This window comes from Telmatherina bonti (assembly GCF_933228915.1).
Source record: "Telmatherina bonti genome assembly, chromosome: 23".
Taxonomy (NCBI): domain Eukaryota; kingdom Metazoa; phylum Chordata; class Actinopteri; order Atheriniformes; family Telmatherinidae; genus Telmatherina; species Telmatherina bonti.
The window spans coordinates 21639316-21664476 of record NC_136632.1 but is presented as its reverse complement, the minus strand read 5'-3'; the positions used below and the strand labels follow the sequence as shown (position 1 = coordinate 21664476).

General features: G+C 40.3%; 1 protein-coding gene across 1 annotated transcript in view; it reads right to left on the bottom strand.

Annotated features, from left to right (window-relative positions):
* Window positions 1–23600, bottom strand: part of ntn4 (netrin 4) — a gene marked incomplete at its 3' end in the record, with an annotated part of 31705 nt that extends 8105 nt beyond the window's left edge. Inside the window, exons 1-5 of the mRNA XM_079263269.1 lie at window positions 23477–23600; window positions 22271–22824; window positions 12400–12678; window positions 5974–6100; window positions 5123–5308 (exon numbers count right to left, since the gene is read on the bottom strand). Of these exons, the coding sequence (XP_079119395.1) occupies window positions 5123–5308; window positions 5974–6100; window positions 12400–12678; window positions 22271–22824; window positions 23477–23522 (1192 nt within the window). The 5' untranslated portion in view covers window positions 23523–23600. The remainder of the gene's footprint in view (window positions 1–5122; window positions 5309–5973; window positions 6101–12399; window positions 12679–22270; window positions 22825–23476) is intronic.
* Window positions 23601–25161: the final 1561 nt, after the last annotated feature.

Below are 25161 nucleotides of genomic sequence, written 5' to 3'. Positions count from 1 at the left end.
GCCTGATATCCTGCAGGTTTTAGATGTTTTCCTGCCGCAACATAATCGATTCAAATTAAATGGATCTCTGACAGAAGTCTGCTGCTAAACCGTTAATCTGAGTCAGGTTTGTTGCAGCGGGGAAACATTGACAGTCTGCAGTAGAACTTGAGGAGCGGAGTTGGGAATCTCTGCTGCAGCAGAATCATAAAGGCATGGAAGGATGTTTTTGCCCTGATAGCATTTGGCACTTCTTTCTACCACTGTAAAGCCACATATGAAAACAGTCTGGTCGTGTAGGTAAGGATGGAAGTGTTAGACAACATAAACGTACAATGGTTGAAAAGAATAAAAAGCCTGAATGACTGAGTTTAGAGAGCTGCTGTCGACCCTGAAGAATAAACGGACTGGCTGGGATGAGCAGTAATTCAGTCTCTGAGAAGTTTACTTGAATACTGACATTCATTTATATCTTCCTGAAAACAAGCTTAGACATCAGGGTCATTCGGTGTGAATGATAATTAGTAAAGTGTCATCATTATAGCAGGGATCTAAGAAGCCATCCAAGCTGATGACTGGACCAAAGCATGTAGTTTCTTTTGCTAAAACAAGGGAGGCAAACACAGAGCCTTGGGGTACCCCTCTTGACAGCTGAATGAATATATGTCCCTAAGATGATATCTTATGTAAAGTGTCCCCTGGAAGGGATTTAAACTGAAAGGGTTTTTGCCCGAGATGATAATTTCAGAGGGTAAAGAAGGTAGAATACAGGCGTACAATGTGGGAACAGTAGCGTCCAACAAGATAAGCTCTGAGGACTGTGTTTAGGATAATTTATCATATCAAGCTGACTCATTTCAGTGTTTAAAGCCATATTCATTTGTGTTATTCATCAAAATTAAAAAACAGAAAGACAGACCAACTCTTTACTTATTATTACACGTTGAATGTGTTTGAGATTGGACTGTTTTGTCATTAAACATTTATTGCAAATAATTTTTTCCCATTTTTTACATAGTTGTACAGATGTTTGAAGAAATGTGTTTTTTTTTCTAAAAGGTGATCTGATTTTATAAAATCTGAGCTTGTTATATACAAGCTCAGATTTTACACATTTGCCTGCATCAATGCATCAATGTCACATCAACCTCACTGAACATCAAACCAGACGTTTAATAGGACAAATTTCTCAGGAAGGGAACGATAAGAAACCTTATCATAAGACCAACTAGTACAGTATCCATAAAATCATAAAGATATCACGTTTTTAGACTTGGCATGCCTACAAGGCTAAATCTGCACTATTGTCTAGAATGCTGCCTTCACATATTAATCATTAACAGTAGACGATACAGTCCCACCTCAATTCATGTAAAGTTCGAACACGTGTGCTTGATGATGTGTTTGGTAAGCTTGTGAGAATTTACGAGCATATGAAAAGGGTCACTTCACCACTCCTGTAGGTAAATATGTGTGTATCTGGGAAACCTGTCAGTTACAAGAGCTCAGACAATGAAAACTTTATGAGCGTGTGCCGAGACATGACAAGACATCTGCCTGAGCAACCACTGCAGACAATCTCCCTGCACAACGCACTCACAAATACACACTGCAACCTCGCTTTTGCTAAGCTGTTTGGGTGTGCTGGTTGTGTTGGCTTAAAAGGAGAGCTTTCGTTCCAGGGCCCCTCAGAGGCTGGTATGAAAAAAATGTTCCTCGCAACGGAGGGAAATTCCTCTTTTGTCAGCAAGCCGCTAAGGTGGGATTTCACAACCTGTACCTTCATCTTAGGGGTTCTCCAAGCGTGCTGTCGCTCTTTTTTTCCCCCATCAATCAGCCGTCTTTAAGGATCATTAGCTGCTATAGATACCTAACAGGTGAGCTCTCAGGTGTAACAAAAATGCACAACACCCAACCTAATCACTGAAACTCAAACCCTACATCCCTGTTGCTGTTAAAACGTTGGTGCATCAGTTTCTTTGGCCTTATCAGAGATGCAGAGATATCGTGGAAAATAGCACGCCTAAGTTCTAACTCAATTCATCAACTAGACATTTTTCTCATAAACATACAGCAAGGCAAAGAAAAATGCAGTGATGCACATGATACAGTATGACTGAGAACTGTAAAGATTTATCAGGAAATACCAGTATGCTGTTTGTCTAGTGGTAATCTGTACCACTGATGTATTTAGAGAGTTGATACGGCCAATTGCCAATATGTCAAAACGAGACATTTTCTGCCTTTTTTCTCATTCACCTTTGGCCTAGGGTTGGAGCTGTTGGGGCCTTGAATGTGACCTTGCAGTTGTAAGCTGCAAAGGCAACAGTTTCCCACTTGCCACTGTTGCCAGTTCTAAATATTTTCGTCATACTATCAAACATTTGTAATTTATACATGACTTTTTTTTCCCCATACAGGACTATATGTAATCTTTTTATGACAGTCTGAATCGCACAAATCTGAGCCAGGCCACTTTCACATGCGGTACTAAATTACATTAAGATCTGATATTGCATTATATCCAAGTTTTATGTCATTGAGGTGAGATATTTGTCACGCTTCATATGAGGCAGGGTAAGATCAAATATAAACAAAGGACAGAATCATATTTTATCATATTTTTTTGGCTCTGATTGTACAAAACTGAAAACATGTAGAATCAATATTTATCTCCGTAAATACAGTATTCTGTGTGTGACGTCACGTCTTCCTGTGCACATGTGGACTATATTCAGTTCGCACTGGATTTTGATGGTGGTGACATTGAACCACACGGGGAAAAAATACTTGAATCTCAGCAAAAAAAAAAGAAAATATGAATTGAGCACTTAGAGCTACAGTCTGAACATACTGTAGGTATGGAGGTAAGGAGGTGTTTTTAAGTATGTGGTATTTAATCCCTTATGGGTCAATCAGTCGTATAACCAGTGTTAAGAGTTTGGCTCATGTAGCTGGTAATAAGTCGGACTAATTTCTAATACATGTTTGATTTCCTGATTGGAGCACCATCTGTTGTTATGGAGACATTGTACCTGTCAGTCATGGTGAACAGATGAGGCTGATTTTTCCCAACCATCACTGATGATACTAATCTCCAAGTCGTGACCAAAAGAATGATATTGGGAACATAAGTGAGAGAAATTAAACCCGTGAAATAATTTCCATGGAACGGCAGAAACTTTATTAAGATGTACAACGCTTGAGGAAAACTATACATATATAAATATATTATTTATGACATTCCCAACTCTTCCATGAATAAAATGTAAATGCTCCGCATCTCCATGTTTGTGCATCAACATATACATATGTAGAGCAATAAATGTTGACTTTCTTCTGATTATCTTTTACACTATCCTCCGAACCTTACACAAACTCCCTTTCTGTTTCTGTAACTTACTATGTATTGTGTTCATATTATTTCTATATGAGTGTATTATCATGTGTGCATTTCCTTGTTGTTATATCGAAACAAAACATGACAACTCTGAGGAAAAAAACTGGGCTGATAGTTGACATACCCTCTCTGCTCTGTGTTTTTGGATGGTTAGATGCTGCTTGACAATATTTTTGGGTTAGACAAGATGTATGTCAATGAGAATAAAAAGACATGTTCAAGTCCAGCATAACTGAGCTGCTTTGGCCAAATCTGACAGATAATCAGAGTGTGAATGCAGCCACAGTTCTGTTTATGGATCACTATCTAATGTTTACTTAAGACTCATCTCGCCAGCGGAGGGCTGCAGGCCTCTGAAACCACGCATCCACGCACTCAGAGGGGACACTCACACATTTAAAACCCCTGACAATGATTTCCACGAAGCAACCTGAGTCATATCTGAAAAACGGCAAAGCGGGCAGAGATGGACAAGCGGGAGTCTTACGTTGAGCCTTGAGTCAAGACGAAAGAATGCCGCCATCTGATGATTAACTACGATGTAAACCTTGGATAGAGTGTAGGCCGTCTGCTGCGACACACACACACACACACACACACACACACACACATTTACAGCCAGCTGCCAGGATTCAGCGTCACCCTGCACGTCCCAGCTTGTGATCTCTATCCTCAACATTCCTCAGAAGAATAAGAGAACTGTGCCAGTGCGGTGTGTATGAGATTAATGTTATGATTCACAACAGCAACACTTTGTCGCCGCAGGTATGATTTATCATACTTTGACATTTTACGGTGTGTTTTAAAGGTCAAAGTTTTTAGTTTTAAATCTACAGTCCTAAATCACTAATATTTACTGTCAGAGTGTTAAAGTCATCTCTTATAAATACACAATATTACATAACATACGTGATATATTACCTGTGAAAAAAGTCAAGTTAATTTATTTTGATCTAGTTTTCTGTGTTGCGCCAAGTCACAACAGAAGCATTTAAGTCACCTGTCGTCTCAAACAGGTTCATCCTTTGTTCTCTTCTTAAAAAAGTTAAACGGTTTGATGTTCTTTGTCTGATTTACATGACCGCATGCCATAACTGCTCTCTGTGTCACACACAGTGGAGTTGCACCCTGATGCACACACATACAGTCACATCAGTGCACTTCCACCACTGGGCAGAAAGCACCGTCTGATAATTAGACAACAATACAAACTTCTTTTTAACCTCTTCAAGGGAGGTGTAGATTGAAAAGCTCCTGCTCCAGTGAGGAGCAGCTGGAGCAGTTCTCAGAACTTCATGTCCATCAAGCATTTTTAAACAAGCTTGTTTGTGCATTCACAATTAAAAATGGTTGGTGTGAATATGCTCCAACTGTTGTCTCTTCATAATTAACCTCTTGTTTATTTGCTCAGAAAGTTTGATTTGTTTGTACATCAACAAGCAAACTCTGGTCCACCGTAAGTCTCGATCAGCTTCAAGTGACCCAAACAAACCATAACTTCTGTGGCGGAATTTGTCTCGTTATCTCTTATAGTTTAGACGCAACGCCATCTCAAGCGAGTATGGAAAGGTGGTATTCAAAATGTTTGGTTTACATATGAAAGCAAACTCACTCCAGTTGAATGTTGCAACCCCCACCTGAACCGAGTCCCCAGTCAGATCATGTCTGGAGGATTGTTAGGTGTGGAATTTACTGGATTGAGCAGCATGTTCAATGGGATGGGTGTGTATGTGTGTGTCTTACGTTTGCAGGAGTCTGGAGCGGTATGCGGACGCTGTGGGTCTCTGTAGAAGCCAGCTTTGCATCTCTTACACTGATGGCCTTCTGTGTTGTGGAGACAGTCACATACGCCTCCACTTCGCTGACCAGACTCGCGCCACGCCATCCAATCAAAATGGCAGCTCTGAGCGTGTCCATTACATTTACACTCTGGAGAAAATGAACAATAGTAGCAATAACATTGGAGTTTTTACTGGTGATATATTTACTTGTCAGGTATTTTAATTCTGACAAGAATGTGTTTGATACTTGGTACCTGTGTCATGGATCTTGGACTTAAATCTTTTTTATAATCTTCATAGAGCTAATTCAATTCAATTCAGCTTTATTTGTATGGCGCCACTTCACAACAATGTTGTCACAGGACACTTTACATACACATCATTTCAAGCCAATTCATACATATCCTATAATAGAAACCGACTGATTGCATCGAATCATGACTTCGATCCAATCCCCCATCCTGAGCTGCATGCGGCGACAGTGGGAAGGAAAAAACTCCCCTTTAACAGGAAAAAAACCTCCGGCAGAACCCGGCTCAGGGAGGGCAGCCATCTGCCTCGACTGGTTGGGGTGGAGAGGACAGGAAAGACAGATCAACATGTACAGCTACACTTCTGTCCTCACTGAATGTAAATCAAAGTTATAGTTTTGATTTCATTGCACGACCTTACATCAGCCTGCAAATTGTCCTACTGAGTCACAGTCCTTATCTGTGGAAAGCAGGGCTGCTGCTTATCGCTGCCAAATAAATGTTTTATTCTCTTCATTTAACAATCAAAGAGGAAAAAGTGTGAGTGATTTATTAGACTCACTTCGACATTCGTGCGGAGCCCCCGTCAGTCCGTCAGCGGGCTGCCAGGGTCGGTCGTTGTAGAGCGGAGCGCAGCGCTCACAGTGTTCACCTGCCGTATTGTGTCTGCACACACACTTTCCATGAACCTGGAAAAGCAAGAAAGACCTCATTAGCAAAATCCTGCTTGACAGACGGAGACACTGACAGAAAGATGGGACGAACAAAGAGGTCAGTAAGACTGAGAGGAAAATCCCCCACATTTTATATTTCTTCTTCCGTTTATCCTTCCCTTACTGTCTTCTTCTTCCTCGTCTCCTTCAGATTCTTTAATTTTCTTACTTTCCCTTGCTTCATCTCTTTGTCTGTGTATCTTGCCTGAAATTAGTGAATGGAGGTTGATTGTTTGGCTTCATTGCTGGAAACAAGAATGGGCCTCTGCCCTGAAAAGCCTGTGTGTGTGTGTGTGTGTGTGTGTGTGTGTGTGTGTGTGTGTGTGTGTGTGTTTATGAGTATGTGCGTATGAGAAGAGTACAAGTATGCAGCTCAGAGAGCACAATAACAATCTCCTTGTCATTCCTTTGAGCTGGAATGCCATGCATGCTGGATAATGATTGAAGGGGGGGGGGGGGCATCTGAGGAAGCTCTTTATTTGTTTGCGTTACACCGTGCAACTGTAATGTAGGACACACAATTATACAGTGATTACAGAGGTAGACACACTAATCAACATACACACAAGCAGCAAATAACTAAAAAATGCACAAAAAACACACACCCATTCTTACATTTGTTTCCCACGGTATGTGATGTGTCACCAAGCTCTAAATGGCTCCGTTTAACACACTGTTACGAGAACATCTACATACTACAAGAACAGCACTTTAAGCAACACGCCCTCCACATGAACTGAGCCTGGATGAACACACACGCACACACACCATTTCAGTCACACTAATGGGGGAGGCGATTGCACAAATGAGAAGTCCAGACAAATAAGGGGCAGAAGACCTAAATGACACATTTCAAAATCAAGAAGAAGGGATTAATGAAAAGAGTGGACGGAGAGGAGGCAGGGGAGAGGGGGAGGAAGTGGACAGAAAGGAAGGCGAAGGGGCCAGAAGCATCTGGATCTGGTCCAGACAGCTGGTATTTCAACCAATTTCATATGTTTACCATACTATGATAAGAGACAATTAACACATGCACACACTGAAAACTGCACACACCCACTTGTATAACTTGTGGACAAACAGGGTTGGAATGACACTGCTGATAGTTGACCATGTTAGGATCTTCACATTTCTGATGAGGGGCAGAAATATGTTACCAAAAAAGTATTAAATCCTGCAGCTGTTACACTTATATACAACTTAATAAAGGATTTGGCAACAGATTGTAAACCAAGCCATTTGTGACTTTATAAAGCTCTATGATGAAAGAAAATGGGTGAAAACCTGAAAATAAGAATTGATGAGGCACCCGTCTCACACTGAATGGACATTGTGAATGAGGTTTAACCATCACTACTTTAGTCTGCTGTTGAGAACTGGAATATTAATATTTATAGCCAGATCATTAACCTAAAAGAGTTGTCTTTTACAGCCCTTGTAGATAATAAACAGATACAGTTAATATATTATTACTTTGTCAGAAAAGCATTGATACCCCCATTGATGCCATTCGTCAATGCTAGTGATAGATCGGCAAGTGCAGGATGGACTGCAATATGAAACGTCTAACAGATTGTATAAAATTTTATATAAAATAAAACCCAGGCGTAGAGCCCCGATGGTTAGGGGGTAATAAACAAATGTATCCAGAAAAAGATATATTGTTTTACCAGTAATCTGCATAAAACTGCCCCAAAAGAAAACTTACATAATATGGACAAAGTTTATTCTGATGGCAATATCTATATTATAAATGACATAATTTTGAGTTCTGATATCCCAATTCTGATGGAGCATCAGAACTGCTTGAAAGTGTTGCTGTTTCTGAGTTATTTTGAATACAGCACATTGCAAAAACTAATATCTAAGTAAGATTAAAATCCTAAATTGATTATACATATGCTTTTTTTTTTTTTTAAAGGTAAGATAGTTCTTAGTTTTTATGCCAGTTTTTATTCCTCTTGTTTTAAGAGTATTTTTGTTTTGGGAAGTCTTGACAAGCCAAATTTTCTCATTCTGTTGGCAGATAATTTATCTTATTTTAAGCAACATTTGCCTGATTTTTGGATATTTTTTTCTTGTTTTTTAAGGCTGAGTTTTTGCAGTGCAGTACTTGGATGCAAAAAAAAAAAAAAAAAGCAAAGTATGAAATCACCTGTTTTCCAAAAATAACTCCTAATATCATCATAGTCGGCTTATAATTAAGTCAGGATATCATATGTGCACAACATTATCTTACCAGAGCTGGAGATTAATAAGAAACTCGTGGATGCACACAAAAAGCAGCATGCAGAATGAAATCAGAAGATGTACAGGGAATAATGTGAGATGGAAGGAAGCTAGATTTGGAGACAGAAAGAAACAGCCATTTACATCCTGAGTAGACTAATTGCTGCTAATGCTGCAGCAGCAGCAGGGTCTGGACGTTATTAAATGTGTGTTGGCTTTGTGGTTGACTAACAGACAGTGTAATCATCGTAAACCACAAAACCCCTGCGGAGGGACAACAAACAAACTGACCCTTTCGTCTTGCAGCGTCTGGGCAGTAATGACTATCAGGGCCACTTTCTCTGCTGATTACTGCACACACACACACACATGCACACTTAGAGCAGACAAAACACTGCATGCCAAAGACAGATGACACACCTTTTACTTGTGGTACACCAAACACGTGGATGTGTGAGGAGGAAATAATCAGGAGTAATACTGTATGTTTAACATATAGAAGGACAGAGGTGGGAGCTCTGACATAAGAATCCCAAAAATGCATAACCACACACACATACCGTACGCCCTTCCCTTCCCTGAGTGGCTCATAATCTTTTCCTCCATCTCCTGTCTTGTGCTGCTCTGCTTGTTTGGGTTTTACAAAAACAGCAGCTCAAACTTGATACAGAGACACAAAGCGAACTGTTCATAGGAGGGAAAAGGTACTTATATAACCTGTGTGTGTTTATCAAATGCTCCCGCATGGCACACGGTACAATGACAGTCCAATGACCTGAGGTAATGCTGCAAGGACAGTTAAGAAGGATTTACTGTTAAAATGTTAAGTCTTAGATACAGTTGAAAAAATATTTGTTGAAAAAGTGACTGGCATAATACTGTCCACCATTAAAGCAGTTATTATTTTGATTATTATTACATCGGCACGCAGAAGAAGGCTTTAGAGTCTTATGGTTTAAAGACTGTTTCAGAGGATTTTCTGCCCTCAAAGGAAGGAAATCCTTGTGAAAAACAGGAGAGCTATTTGGAATTTCTTGGCATGAAAATAGTCAGATTTTAAGATGTAAAGAGCTGTGTCCAATAAGTCAGATATCAGCTGCTTTAATATGAAAAGACAGGGATAAGCAAAGAAACCACATGAATAGCAGTTTATCATGCAAAATGCCAAATATGTGCTCTGTTTAATATCAATTTATTAATATTTTTCTAACTGCTTGTCTTGAAAGCAATGTCTGAGTTATGATTTTAATTCAGTCTTTTTATAATTTCATTTAATAAACAACAGACCACGTGATGAGTGTAAGCAGAAACACATGGTAACATTAGCTAACAATTCAGTAAATTTCCATTGATAAATATATATTGATAGATCGATGGAGAGAGAAATGGATGGATCATGGATAGATAGAAATGATTTTAAAAGGATCCACACCACTTTGAGATGAGAAATAAAAATTTTATTCACAAGATATTTCATGAAAGAACTGTTTTGGAGACTAGTGGTCATTAGTGGTATTGCAGTTCAAGAAATGTTCCCATCCGCTTCACTTGTAAAGCTGGATTCACACTTATACGCATATTGTAGGGCTCCTGATACTGGTGAAAAAAAAAAGTTAAATGGAAAATACTTCATTAATCCCAAAGGTAAATTCAATATAAATATAAATATATATGAATAAATATGAATAAATAATATGATAAATAATATGCTCAATAACATTAAATAATAAATAATATTATAATAATATAATATAAATATGAATAAATAAATAAATATGCTGCCGTGTTGAGCTTTCTCTTCTGTTTTCTGCACAAACTCAGCAAGAATTCCAGAAAGCATAATCACAAACCAACCAGTCACAAGACAATACTTCTGTATGGCTGCACTGCAAGCCGGGGTTTGCATACGGCGATGATGCCGTAACCTACAGCAAGCAGATGCATCCATGTTGCCATTGCTGACTGAAAAAATGTGGATGTTTGGTGGCTTTTAGAGAAGGTTTATAGCATTCCTAAAAATGGGAACCCAAACAAATTAAACAAGCCAGTAATTTGGATGTTTTTGATTGCTTGTTTTTACAAAAAACTGTCACAATTTAGCATATTTTTGGGATTTTTGTATGAGGTGCTTCTGAGCAAGTACTCATAAAATGGAACATGTATCCCATTACATCTGTGAAGTTTTTGTTACACGCTGTATTTTTGTTTTGTTTTTGTTAGTCACTGCAGAAAACAGAAATAACCCATAAATAGGGCCTATTTTTTTTTCAATAAATGCTTAAAGGTATATATTTTAGTACAGCGTATGATTTGACAAAGTCATATTGTTTATTTTTGTAAATGTGTTTGCTTAGACTCTATAAAGGAAACCCTCACTTTCCTGTTGAGCTTCACTGATTGCAGCAGAACAGGCGTTTAGCTTCATAGCGTTTCTGTTTGTGGAGATGGTTGTGATAGTAGTCCCACTGTGAAACACTTATGATTGATTTCCAGCAAAAACACTGTCGGTTCACACCTTTATCACCACACGCACATCAACACCCCTATAAAAACACAAGTTAAAATCTCTATCCCCTCGGTTTGTTTTAAGCAGAAAAGCAGATGTTTATCTGACCGAAAGAAGCAGAAAAGAGGGAAAGGTGACCCTGTGGTCTGTTATAAACACAGCTGCCAACGCAAAGTAGGCAAGCAATTTGGTTTGAAAATATCAAGAGTTAAAATCTTGATTTCACAAGAACACGTGAAAAAGCTGCCCATGGGATGCAATTTCTGCATGACTATCATAACAAGTGAGACTTGAAGATTGGAAAAAGATGTCAAAACGGTCATAACAAGGTAGGAAAGAGAGGGGTGCAGTTAGCGTCGCAGCTGAAAAGCTTGTTTTCACAGAAATGATAATATAATTATATTATATATATATATATACATATACATATACATATATATATATATATATATATATATATATATATATATATATATATATATATATATATATGTACATATCTATATACCAATAAATAGTTCATGCATAAAAGATAGGTACAGATGATAACTGTAGTTAATTTATTTTGTAGCTTGTTTATGCAGAGCTAAGAGTAGCTGTCTCATGGCACAGAGCTACGTCATACTCTGTGCTTATTGCCTAAAGCAGTGTTTTTCAATCCTCGTCCTCGGGACCCACTGCCAGCATGGTTTAGAGGCAACCCTACTTTAACACACCTAAATGAAAGACTCGTTAACAGGCTTGCAATTAAAAAACCTGGTAAGGAAGTTCATTGATGTGATCCATAGCGCCAAAGTAGGCGCATCTAAAACATACAGGGCAACGGGTTCTCAGAACCTTAAGGAACGCTGGTCGAAGAATACTGGTTCAAATTGATATGTCTGTAAATTGCCCTGAGATGACACTGTTGTGGCGTGACGCTATACAAATAAAGTTGAATTTAATTAAATTGGCTCTGGATGCAGTTTTTAATGCCTGCATTAGTGTAAATCGCTTGCATCGATTATGTGATAAGCCACATAGATAGAATTATTAAAGGGTTAATAAAGTTTTAGTGAAGCAGGGGTCATGTGATGTACTTTGTTGCAGTGGACAGTGGTCAATCTCAGTATGGAGAAATGTGAATTCTGATGGGTTTAGCTCATAAACAGCTACTCAGACCAGACTCGAAGAACAGCTACATTTATTTGAAGAACATCCATGTTGTCGTGTGTCACTGCATGCAAGGTGACTGCTTGATATATCCCATCAAGGATCACTGCGACAGTACTATCGGCATGAAAAATTCTGTTTGTGTTCTGTTAGTTGAAGGTAAAGCCTTGAAAAAGCACAACAATCTTTTGACTCTATACAACAGAAATGCCAAGTAAGTAGTAGGCAATCTAACAAATCCAATATGACTACTGAGGGACTCCACTAACTGCAGGTTATGATGCAAATGTACCTCACAGAATCCCTTCCTAAATCTAAAATGTTCCACTATCATCTATCTTTATGATAAATAAATAGATGTTTCCAATGAATACATATTGTAACTTACCACGTGGTTGGTTCGGTCTCTAATGGGTTGGTATCCCGGTGCAGGAATGCAGTGCTCAGCGTGGCCATTACAGAAGCAGCTTCCCTTCACTATCAGGTCATAGATGGCAAAGTATTGAGTAGGAACAGCTTTGTTTGCAGAGGTGAGGTCTTTGGCCTGACAAGGGCATTCCTGATGCTTCAGCAGCCGGATTCGGATATTGGTCACCCGCAGCTGCTGCTGGCCCTCCACTCCAAATGGATCCAGGGACTTCCACTTGGGGAGGGTTCGGTAGATCACCTGACAGACAGAGACAGGTATGATTCTAGATAGTAGAATTACATTTCTGCAATGTAGCATGTCTAACAAACATGAACAGTCAGTGTTTCCAGCTTCACAAATCACAGGGAACCACTCAAGGCAGTTTGCAGGCAGAATCTTTTCCTGTATATATGATATTACAGACAAGGTAAAGCACTTCATGCACTTTAATGAGATAAAAGAGGAGTGATTTGTCCACCTTTAAGCTGGCAGTGATGTCGCATTTAACACCCTCTGGCTTTCCTGCAGACTGAAGATTTTTTTTAATAAGTTTAGTCCTCTCCTCCTCCTCCCCTCTCAGTTTTGTCCCTTTTTCAAGGAGTCGCCACAGCGAATCACCTGCTCCCCCCTACCAGTCCGATATGGAAACCACTTTTGCGTGTTTTTATTGGCACATGACACAACCCCTGCATTTATCCAGGCTAGGGACTGGTCCTCAGAGAACAGATTGGACAGATCGGATGCTCTTTCTCTTGAAACACTGGCTTGTGCCCCCCATCAGGGCTGCATTGTGGAGCAGGGATTCTCAAACCTGGTCCTCAAGGCCCAGTGTCCTGCAGGTTTTCCTAATGTCCCTGGTGGAATACACCAGACCCAGCTCTGCATACGTCTGCTAAACACACATTGACTCAGATGTGTTGCAGCTGGGACACTTGGAAAACCTGCTGGACACCGGGCCTTGAGGACCAGCATTGAGGATCCCTGTTTTGGAGGACTCGAATCACCAACGTTCAGGCAAGTGGACAAACTGCTCCAGCACCTGAGCCATTGACACCCTCTAACCCTCTAATGCTTGAATTATTAAAAAACAGAGTGCCGCTTCTTTTAAAATGGATTGTTTTACTTCTACAGACATTCACGGTGATACATATTATATGTTTTAATCTAATTTGATTTTTCATTTATTGTCATTTATTCCATAAGAATATTTATAATACATGTTTTCTTATTTTTATAAATATTCTTTCAGTGTATAGCTGTATAATTTTCTGGTCCTGTTGGTCACAACTTGGTTGTTGCAATGTTTATATTAGACTTAAATATCTTGCAGTGTGACAAACACTAGAAAAAAAGTGAGATGCTCTTTCTCTTGCAGATTAATGATTTAAAGTGATTAGACAGTCACATTTAATGACACAATCTGGCTTACTGATGCGTGTCACTACATCTAACATGGTAATGGGGAAATGTTTTGGGATCATTTGTGCACTAAACTATGACCTTGGACCCCAACATCATTGCTTGTGTGCTCACATGACCACAAGGGTGCTGACTATCCATACATGAGGGCACTCCCCCTTCTCTCTTCCTCTCTCAACTCTGTCTAGTCTCTTGACATCCTTAAAATCGAAGATCCCTTTATGGGTTGCCATCGCCATGGCTACTGCTACCATTAGCAACGAGCACCATTGGTGTTGTCGAGGTGAAAAGTTGGTGCCTGCTCCAATTCTTGCTGTGAAAGAAATGTTTGTCGTGTGTAAGCAGCTTGTTTTTGTCTCTGATATCATTGTAGGGGTTTTATATTTGTATTTAAAAAACAAAAAACAAACTTTGGTTGGCAAGCAAGAAAGGCCCCCATGCTTTTGCCTGATTGGCTGGATAACTGGCTGGGAGTGTGATGGGAGGAACACGATAAATTTCCCTGTTGTTGGAAAAGGTTACAGGGTCACAGCATTGTGGTCAGCAATTAAGAGAACACGACAAATAGGATGAGGGGCGCCGGTCCACGGGAGAGCACGGAGCGCAGTGCTAGACAAAGACTGGAATGAAGATGCAGCTCCACATAACTCAGAACTGGACAATAGACCTAGAGACAGTGTGGCGACTCCTCAGCAACATCAGCACACCCATGTACCCACACTGGCATGTACACAAATGTGCACACGGACAAATCACATCAGTGTTCTTGCATTTCTTTACACAACAAAACTCCACAAGAGAACTTCCTGCCATTTTTTTTTACAGCATCACATCAGAGTTTTTGTTAATTATACAGATAAAATATTCAACATTGCAGATTCATTCATCATATGCAGATGACACCTGTGTTTATCTCAGTGGGGCTACAGCAGGGTCCTGAAGTTTAATGAGGGAAACTAAATGAATCAACGTTAGAGCAGCAGGGGGAGCTGAGATACCTAGTTTCCCCCTTTTCTTGTGTCGTTCTTCTGATTTTCCAAAAGGATCCCAAGCCATCCAGCTGACTGGGCTTGGTAAATCATTCAGATTAGGGCACCAGGAAACACTCTGAGTAGTATGACTGTTTGTGTGCGGATGGAGCAGATATGCTTTGAGCTTCATCTGTCTTTCCAAACTTCTCATCCAATGTTGAAACTCAAATCCAAAAAACTTTGGATTATTGTTCTTTTCCCAAACTAGGATGGTGATATAGACCAACTGGTAAGGGCGAGGAAAATCAAATTGAAAAATCGAATATCGCGGTTTTTTTTTTGCTTCACAATTTTAAAATGGATTTTTCTTGTTAAAATATCTTTTCTTTCCAAATAAATAAAATAATCCATTATACATGTTTGTCATTTTTAATATTTTTATTGATCTTTTTATTGGTCTTCTTATAGCAGCAGACTGATGGTCTGGCTTCTGTGTTGTTTTTTCCGAAATGAAATCAAGAAAAATGATGAGCGAAAAAAGGTTTTGTCCTTGTTTTTTGTTTTTAATCTACAAAAATCAGCAATATCGAAGAATTGTTGGAATCGCAATTTAAATCAAAGCGGCACCCAAAAAATCTGAATCGAATCAGGACAAAAGCATATCGTCACAACCCTACCAACTGGTAATTATAAAGTTTTGTCTTTTCTTCCTGAGCTGTAGTATTGCAACTACAGCAGTGCTTCTCAGTTCTGGTCCTCCGGTACCATCACCCTGCATGTCTTAGATCTGTTCCTACTCCAACACACCTGATTCTCATTAATGAACTTTCTCACCAAGTTCTTTGCAAGCCCACTAACAAGACAATCATTCAATTCAGTTGTGTTAAAGTAGCGTTACCTTTAAAACATGCAGGGCAGTGGTACCGGAGGGTCAGGATTGAGGAAGACTGAACTAGATAATTAAGAGCTTAACCAGACCAAACATTCATGACCAAGACTCCAAGATGCTTCAACTCTTCCACCTGAGACAGAAAACAGCAGGAAGTGGTCTTTATATATTTATTACTCTTAGAATAGAAAACCCCCTAGCAAAGGCTAATCCGGCATTTTGATTTGCATTCAGTCTGTTCTCTGACTTCTCTCCCCCCAATAAAAGTCTGATGTTGACTCTTGTCTTATCTGTTATTCCATCAGTTTTTCTTCCTTTTATTTTCCTTACTTTCTCCAACAATTTCTTCTTCTGTATTTTTTTTTCATGTGTTGTGGCGCCATGAGGCGCCATGTCAACAGTTCCAGGAATGTGTCTCATGAATGCCAGCATGCAATCAAACCCCGTCAATAGTACTGAGTTTTAAGGTCAGCAAGTTATGCGGTGTAGTTAATGGACTGGGGTTTTACTAAACGGTATCTTCCAGGTAACTGGTATTCCTGGTAGGAACTTCTTATTCCTGGTAAACTAACACCTTTCATAGTTTTCCAAGGCAAATGCGAAAAAATATCAATATTTGCAGATATGCTGATGATACCCTTGTCTTACAAAATGTGCCAAATACATTTCTATTCAAGAACTCACTATGCTTTTTCAAGGAGGTTTTAGGAGGGCAATGATTACATAAATAACTGATTCATTAAATGGATAAAAAGTGGATAAATTGAACTTTTAACAGTTTACACAACCATTTTAAAAGGTAGATAATTAAGATTCAACTGTTTTATTGTGTTGGCAGAGTACAGTAAGCTGTTAGCTGAAAAAGGACATTGTTTACTGAAAGTAGTGGAGAGCAGTGTCTTCTATAAACTGAAAATAAGACCTTTGAATACCTAAGATACATAAAAAGAAGTTTTTTTCCTTTCTGTTTGCTTGCTGCAGCTGGATGCTCAGGATGTGGGATTAAACAGAAGACTAGATTCAGGTTTATCTTGGTTTTCTTAATTATGCAAATAATTTTATGAATCTCCTTGTATCAGTACAGTTAACATCTACAGATGAATTGGATTGCAATAAATTGGCTTAAAGTGATGATATCTGTAAAGTACCTTGATACATATTTGTTGTAAACTGACACAACAGCTGAGCCATTAAAATGACTGCTAACAAAGCCTTTTTAAATGGCAGTTAATAAACATTTGCTTAATTGTGTTGACGAAGTTATATCAAGCCATGTTAGCTGAAAGAAGGCATTGTTTACTGTAAATAGTGTTGAATGTGTCTATTCTATCAACAGAAAACATGGCTTTTAAATACCTGAGATGCATCAAATCTAGGTGACATTTGCACTATAATGCAATTTTTATGATGTTTGATACTTTATTCTTGTATGTGCTCAACAATATAACACATTCATAGCAATGGTTTTGTGGCAGTGTAGGTTGCAGTTGATGGAAATAAAGGAATAGGCTCATAAAAGGATAGAAAGTACAGAGAAAAATGATTTCCTTAAGTGTGCTCATGGTGCTCTGTTGAGTTTAACCATAATACCATTATGGGGACTGTAAAGATTGGAGACCAAATGGATCTGCTGTGCTGAAAGTTTCACACCTGCCATTAAAATATGCACCATGAGCCTGTGGTGATGGGTTCACTGTGGGCCACTGAATATCTTTCTTCCTGTTTCAGGCTGGAAAATAAAGTAAGTCCAGCTTTAACAGGCCTAATTCCATCAAAGCGCTGTGGACTGTAATCTGGTAAACAGGCACAATAGGCATTGATAGAAGGTGAAAGACAGAGAGGGGGATGGGTGTCTAGCCAACAGTACCAGCATCCATCAGAGCAAAAGCACTTCCTTCCCAGCAGACAGATGGAGAGCTGACTGTCTGTGTTTATCTGAGATGGCATGGATGGGTGTGTGTGTGCAAGGAACTACAGAAATAGGGGAATGTGTGTGTGTGTGTGTACTAGACTGGTCTGCCTCCTTCTCTTCCCTAAGGAGGTCAGTCTCTGTTACAAACACTCACATTCTTCCAGCCCAGCTGACCTCATAAATAAGACAAGGAGCTCTGAATACTTTCACTCTCTCTCTCTCTCTCTCTCTCTCTCTCTCTCTCACTCTCACTCTCACACACACACACACACACACACACTACCTTCTCTCCATATTACAGGTGAACACAAAAAGCTTTCGGCACACGAGATGGTATGCTTTCATGTTTTCCAGAGAAAAGGGACAGGTAGAAAGCTGAGAATACCTGCTGTCTGTAATCGCTTCCAGCTACGAACCCCCCCCAACCATTCCCAAACCTCCGCTCCAACTGATCTGATCACAAACGCTCTGACACTTACATCATGCTTTAATGCATGCAAAAGAAATGCATCAAACAAACCGTGTTTCAGCAGGCAGTCGAACTTTAATTTAGCACAATGTTGTTACATGTGGAAAAGTAATTTTTTTTCTGATGATTTATGTCTAGTTTGTACCCCAAACTACCAGTCCTCTTTACGTACATGGACTGTTTAATGTGAAAAAAAAATCATAACTTGAATGTAAAGCTGAAGTTGATGTCGTAAAATGGGTTCTTATTTCACGACAACAGTGCCATTAAGTTGAAAAAACATTGTTTGTTTCTATCATGAAATCAGTAATGATGACAAACTGATGAATGATCGAGGCCACAATATGAAGTTGAAATGATGTTAATAATATTATGATTCATTAATTGACTTGAAGCTGATTCTGCTACTAAAGTACATTTGCACAAGTAAGGAACTTTGTGTTTGGTTGGTTATTTCTCCTCTTTAATAATACCAATTTGTGTTGTATTGCACATTTTTGGAACACCTTATTAGTCACCTTTACAAGGAGCTATAATTTGTACAGATGTGTGGGTATTGCCCCCAAAATGCCCTGTTGATATTCACTTTGTTTTGTCAAGTGTTGTCTGATTAGCATGTAATTAATGGGCAGAAATACTGTGATGGGATTCTGGAGCCAGTGGATTTCATATATCTCCAGAATCTGGGACCAAACGCCATCCTTCAGGGTGATGATGCTCTTCCCGCACAGAACTCATCAAAGTAAGTCCATAATTTTGAAGAGGAGAGGATGGAGATGACGCCATGAGACTAGACCTCAGTTCAACTGAATTCTTCTCAGTTCAGCTTGGGCATGCTGTACATGTCACAAAAACAATCAGACTGGTTGACCCTCATCAACTCATCGTTGAAGAATGGGACGCCATCTCCAAGCTAAATGTGACCAACCTGGTGACCAAAATGAGAAGGTGCCAAGTTCCCAACATAAATAATGTTTAAAACAAGCCAAAATGTGTTTTTTTTCCTAGATTATTGTTGGAGAAATCAACCATCCAAGCCACCAAGAGACCGAAAACAACAGTCAATACCAAAAGAAGAATATTGGGTTCGTTTTGCAATGGTCTTCGGGGGCATCACCCTCATCTTTATTCGTGTTATTCACTCCACAGAAGCACAATCCTTTAAAGTTAAACCTCGTTGTAAAAGCAACTAATCAGGCTTTCCAATGATGTATAAAACCCCCCAAATGGTGTCATTGAAGGAGATGCATAAAATAAAACTCCCTGTATTTTATGCTAAATTCACATTATAAGCCAGAATGACTGAAAAGGCATTTATAGGGAAATAAATACACCATAGTGTCCTTAACTTTAAAGAACCAAAATAATATATTTAATAATACTTCAATTTAAAAAAAATGTTTATTATATTTGGTGGTAAATGACCATTTACTGCCAAATATCTATCAAAGTATCATTTATCACAAATGATAAATGATACTCTGGGACTCAGATCCAGATCACCATCAATAAATTAAAGCTAAGTTGGGTCATGGCCCAGCTCTGGTTCATGCAACTAATATCTGAGTAATTCTGCAAATAAAAACAAATTTAACAAACCGAACCAGCTCCATGAACCCTTTGGTGCAGATGCAATAACGACTTTTTGCATCTGTACTGCACAGTGAAAAGCAGGGATCCTCAGTCCTGGTCCTCGAGGGCCTGTCTCCTGCAGGTTTTTCCAAGTGTCCTTGCTAAAACACACCTGACCCAGGATTAGACAAGCTCTGCACATATCTGTTAAATACACACTGACTTAAATCAGGTGTGTTGCAGCAGAAATACTATGAAGGTTTGCATGACACCCGGCCCTCTAAGACCTGGATTGAGGATCCCTCATGTAAAGCTTTGTTTCCTGGCCTTCAATGTGGTTTTGACAGTCATTATAAGTGATGTATAATCACAAAGACAGAGAACAGCTGAGAAGCAGGTGTAAACATCCCGTCTGTCACAGTGCAGCTGCACTTCTTTTAACCTCAGGGTCACAAGTTGAGGGGTCAGAGGCTGAAGGTTACGCTGTCTGCACAGGTGGTTCATGCTGACATGTGAAGTCAAAGAGAAAAAGAAAAAGCTATTTTCACACACTCATGCACAAAAAGGGATGAACTAAAAGCCATGCAGTGACATAATTACACACAACCAAGCAGAAAAATGAAGAATATGTTCACAACCACTGTCAGAAATAGTCTAAAGTGGTCTTCATGGCATATAAACACACATTGCCACAGCAAGGATCCCACAGCAACACCACGACTGGCGTGTTCCTCCACACACATCTGCAGCGCAGCTACCAACACACACTGTTTTAATTAAAACATCAATGGACTTCAGGAAGCTCTCTCCTGCTACAGTCAAAGCATGCCTATTAAACACTCAATCATGCACTCACAACTCTCCCCAGCTGGCTCTACTTCCATTCTGCTCTGCGTGCTAACCACACCGCTCGCATGTTGCGTGACTTTACTCCAGAAAAGCCCTGACTTAGTTGCAATAGGAGGGCCAACACCATCAGCATAGTAAAATCCGTTGTTTTGGAGCATGAATAATCTGTCAAACACAGCATGTAAAATATGACATCATTAGCACTTCATTCACTTCATGGAGGGAAAAAAAACTGCACAGTGAACAGGAAGTCCTGTCACCCCTGCAGCGCTTCCCTGCAGGTGTGGACCGCATTCCTTTCCATCTGCTCTCTGAGCAAGCTGGCTGTGTTTGGACCCAAAGAAAAGGTGTGAATTCAACACCTAAGGCAAATCTGAGTCATCGAAACTGCTTCTAGAAATAAGGTCAGTGCTGGAAGAGAGAAGCTGAGGAAAGTGTGGGTTGTCATAGTGGGTGTATTTTTAAAAAAAGCACAATAAAGCTGGGGTAGGTCATGTTGGGGAGCTTGCAAGATTTAAAAGTGGTACCCTGTCTTGGTTCCTGTCCCTCTGGCTTTGCTCCTTGTGTGATCCAAGACCTTTTTTTTCCAATAAGAAATGAACTCCATTTCAGTCGAAACGTTTGGATTGGTCAGAGTTTTTACAGATTTACAGTAAACTGAGGGGTCTAACTATATTTCTCATTGTTCATGATTACAAAATGTACAGACAACTATCAGTACGAGGAACCACTTCACCCAGAGTAGAAAAAAGGCACTTAACAAGATTACCTACCCCACCTTTAAATACAGTTGTAAATTTATTAACTTGTAAGTTTAATAATTATATCTGTGGAGCAGCAGTCAGTCTAAATAACCAACATCTGGGCCAAGAACTCCTGTTCTGTGCAGTCGTCACTGAATGAACAGAAAACAGCGAAATGGAAAAAAAAAACTCTTTTGGTGGCATATCTGTATGTGCACATCAGCATTTTTTCTAGAACAGGTTGCATTGGAGGTTTTTCCCTCCCAATAGCATGCAAACCCCTAAGTCCACAGCAGTCCACAGGAGTTGTTATGACTGTTCATAATGCCTGCCTCGTATCTGGCACAACTTCAAACACTTACCGAACATCTGCTTCACACTCTGCCACTTTGACCAGTCAGCTGAGCAATCAGAGCAACAGGAAATTCTGAATTTATTCACTAGATACCCTGTTGCATTCACAGACATCTTTGTTAATCTGAAAATGGACATTTCTGTACTTTCAAAGTATGTGACCTGTTATATTTACAGAATGATGCCACGCTGAATCTTCTATCTATCTATCTTCAGAAAACAACTCTTTTCTGCTTCTGTGGAACTTTTTTCTGGTTGTTATCTAAATGTTAGTTTATGGTTCTTATTGATTATTAACAGAACCACAGGCTGTTATTACTGGAACTTTCTATAATTGCTGGGTATGAACTGAGAAACTGTGCAGCCTCATGTTTTTTTTTTCCTTTTTTCTATTTTAAACAAAGAAAAGGGACTAAAGAAAGACAATCCCACTGACTGAACGCTGCCTTTCATGCTGAGCAAAATGCTGAAAGTGTACCATCCTTTGTTTTGCCTACAATGTCTAGTGCAAGCACAAACGACTTCCTGTGTGTAGATATAATCTGAAACCTGAGTCGACTCCACCAATAATAACAAAAGCTCCTGAGGAGCAAATGCAAATACACTCACTGGCTTTTGTGGCTGGAGTATTGGTGCTGTAAATCAAACAGACTACAAGCAGCTTCTCCTCACCTCTCCGCGGCTGCAGGGGTGAGCACCCGAATACTTGGAGGTGCATGTGGCTCCATCCCGGCCCACACCTGCCTTCCCCTCCTCCAGCCCAAACGCAGCGCTGCAGTTATTTGCGTAAAACTGCAGCATCTTCCACGTGCGCCCAAAATCCTGCGAGCGCTCCAGAGTCATGGCAGCGGGCCTCGGGGAGCGGAACACCACGATGAGATGCGTGAAGTAGAACTCCGTCTCCAGGTCCAGTTGCACCGTCTCAGACTCCACTCCCCCCGCCGACTGCCACCAGGTGTTCGGGTGGCGGAAAGAGGAGTCGGACATGGCCACTGCCAGGTGGGACAGGAGAGGCAGGCCGGCATTGCATTTGGCGCACTTTGCGGTGCTGCAGGCCGGATTGGCGCTGTGATCGGAGTACGAGCAGTACAGCTCGGTGCCGTTGTTGCCACAGACGGTCTGCGTCAGGACCCGGCGACCCAGGGCCAGGTTACCCATGCGTGGGTTGCAGGCCCGGCTCTCGCAGCGGGGGGCCACACCTGCACGGAAGACCTCCATTGACAGACCTGCATGAATGGGTGTAAAAAAAAAACAAAAAACACTTAGAAATGTTTGGCATTGGCCTCAGGTGGCATATCACTGGTTCACTGTAACGCAAGTCTAAATAAACTAAGTGTGACTCATATCTGTATGAAGTGATTTACCTCGATGGGAAATGTTATGCAGAAAGTAGAATAGCGGCATTGTGCACCTGCCTGCCGCAGACTGCAGCCAGCCTGGACTCTGACACAGATAAAGTTTGGCAGCTCAGAGAGGATGAGCACAGCATTCAGACGCCTTTCAGACGCTTTGCGACCCCCTCGAGCGCCACGGTGTCATGTTCCACTGTGGATTTATTGTAGTAAACCTGCTGCTCGATTTGTTTTCATGTGGATAAAAGACTGAAATTAAACTTTACTGGATAAATGATCAGAATTTAACTCAGTAGAATATTTTCTTCTATTTGTTTGTACAGAACTTTGTAGCTGTCATAATGAGAGAAATCATCATTTATAGTTTATTTAGTATTTATGTTAACTCTCCTCTGTGATCATTACGGTATAGAGCCGGAAGAAAAAGAATAGGCTACATTTTATTAAAGTTATAGAAAATAAGTGTCAAGTTCTGTCATTGCTGCACTTGTCCCATCGCGAATGGTCTGATGAAAATCCCACCAACCTGCATCTGCCAAGACCATCAGACTGATGACAAATGATATCGACATGTCTCTCTGCTGCAGCAATAATCCGAAATATGCGAGGAAGAAAAGTGAGACAGAAAATCCGCTGGTGTTATCCTGAAATCCGGTGTGCAATAAGAAAAAAGGAAACGAGTCAAGTGCGTCGGGTTCAGATCAAGTGTGGACTTTCTCTTTCACTCAGCAGCGATCCACAGAGGCGACAAGAAGCCAGCGGTGTGGGAGAACGACATGATCCCGGACGGTGTGTGATGTCCCGCTGAGAGAGGAGAAGAGCAGTCGAAGTGGAGGAGGAGTGAACGGCTCTGGCCAGCTCGTCTGCAGCTCCGGGACCTCCAGCGGGTTTCATCTCCCTGCAGTGTGAGTCCGCCGACTGCACTTTTATTTCTAAGCGGCGCAGAGACGCGGAGAGGTTGTGTAGTGACAGCGTTGTGCAGCAGCTCCGCCTCTCTCCGCATTTTTCTCCGACTTAAAGGAACATTCTAGTTTTGCGCTCCTGTGCTGGACTTCTGAACATCCAACTCTAGATAAGGTATTTGAAGAAATATTCACATATTCTCCACTTTCACCGACACACCACAAACACTTTCTGTTGGGACTTGAAACACTTTTCATCACAGGCTTCTTGTAGGAAAAAGTCGCCTTGTCTCCTGCTTTTTCTCCACTTGCAAAATTTATTCCAGTCTGAGCAAGGAAATGATGCACTCATGGCCAGATAGAGCACAGGACCAGGGGTGAAACATTAAACTAGCTCCCCCTATGCCCCCATCACACATGACAAACGACAAAAAAACAAACAAACACTTTGATTGATTCCTGTGTTTGTGTTAAAGCAGGGAATTGTAGTTTTGATTATTGGCATATCAAAATACACTCAACTATATGTGTATGTATATGTGTTCATACTGGCGAGTGCATATATGTGTTCATCTTTCTGTCTCTCTTCTGTCCTCTCCCGTCCAGTCCAGCAGTACAAACTCTACAATGCAAACAATAACGCAAAATAAATACAGAAATTTAAAAAAAAACTTCAGAAAGTCAAGGGGATCATTATATCTATAAAGCCTCTCTTGGCAAAGTAAATATGCTCAGCAGAACACAGCATCCAGACATCCATTCTGCTTGCCTAAATGCTGGACAAGACACACACACACACACACACGCACACACGCACAAATACACTTACCACCTGAGGTGTATAAAGTAGAAGTAAAAATAAAGCAGAAGTCCTGCCATGTTTTTGGATCTGCTGATTAGATGCATTTAGAAAGGGTGTTTTTTTTTTACTAACAGGCTCATCTACCTGCAGTGGAGCTCAGCTGATCGAATTTACCTGGTTTAGTGATCGCTTGGAAAAAGCTACGGGACAGAATTTCTACTTTCTACTTCTACTTTATCCACCTCTGCATTTATTCCAACCTGAGCAAGGAAAGGATGCATCCATGGCCAGATATAGCACAGGGACCAGAGGTGAAACATTAAACTATAGCCCCACTATGCCCCATCACACATGACAAATGAAAAAAATAAAACAGACACTTTGAACTGGAAAGTGAGGTTACAATTCACACAGGCTCACCAAAACAGGATAAAAGATGGAAAAATGTTGCCTGGTTGGATGAGTCTCCGTTTCAGCTCCACATTTAGATGGCAGGATCAGAATTAG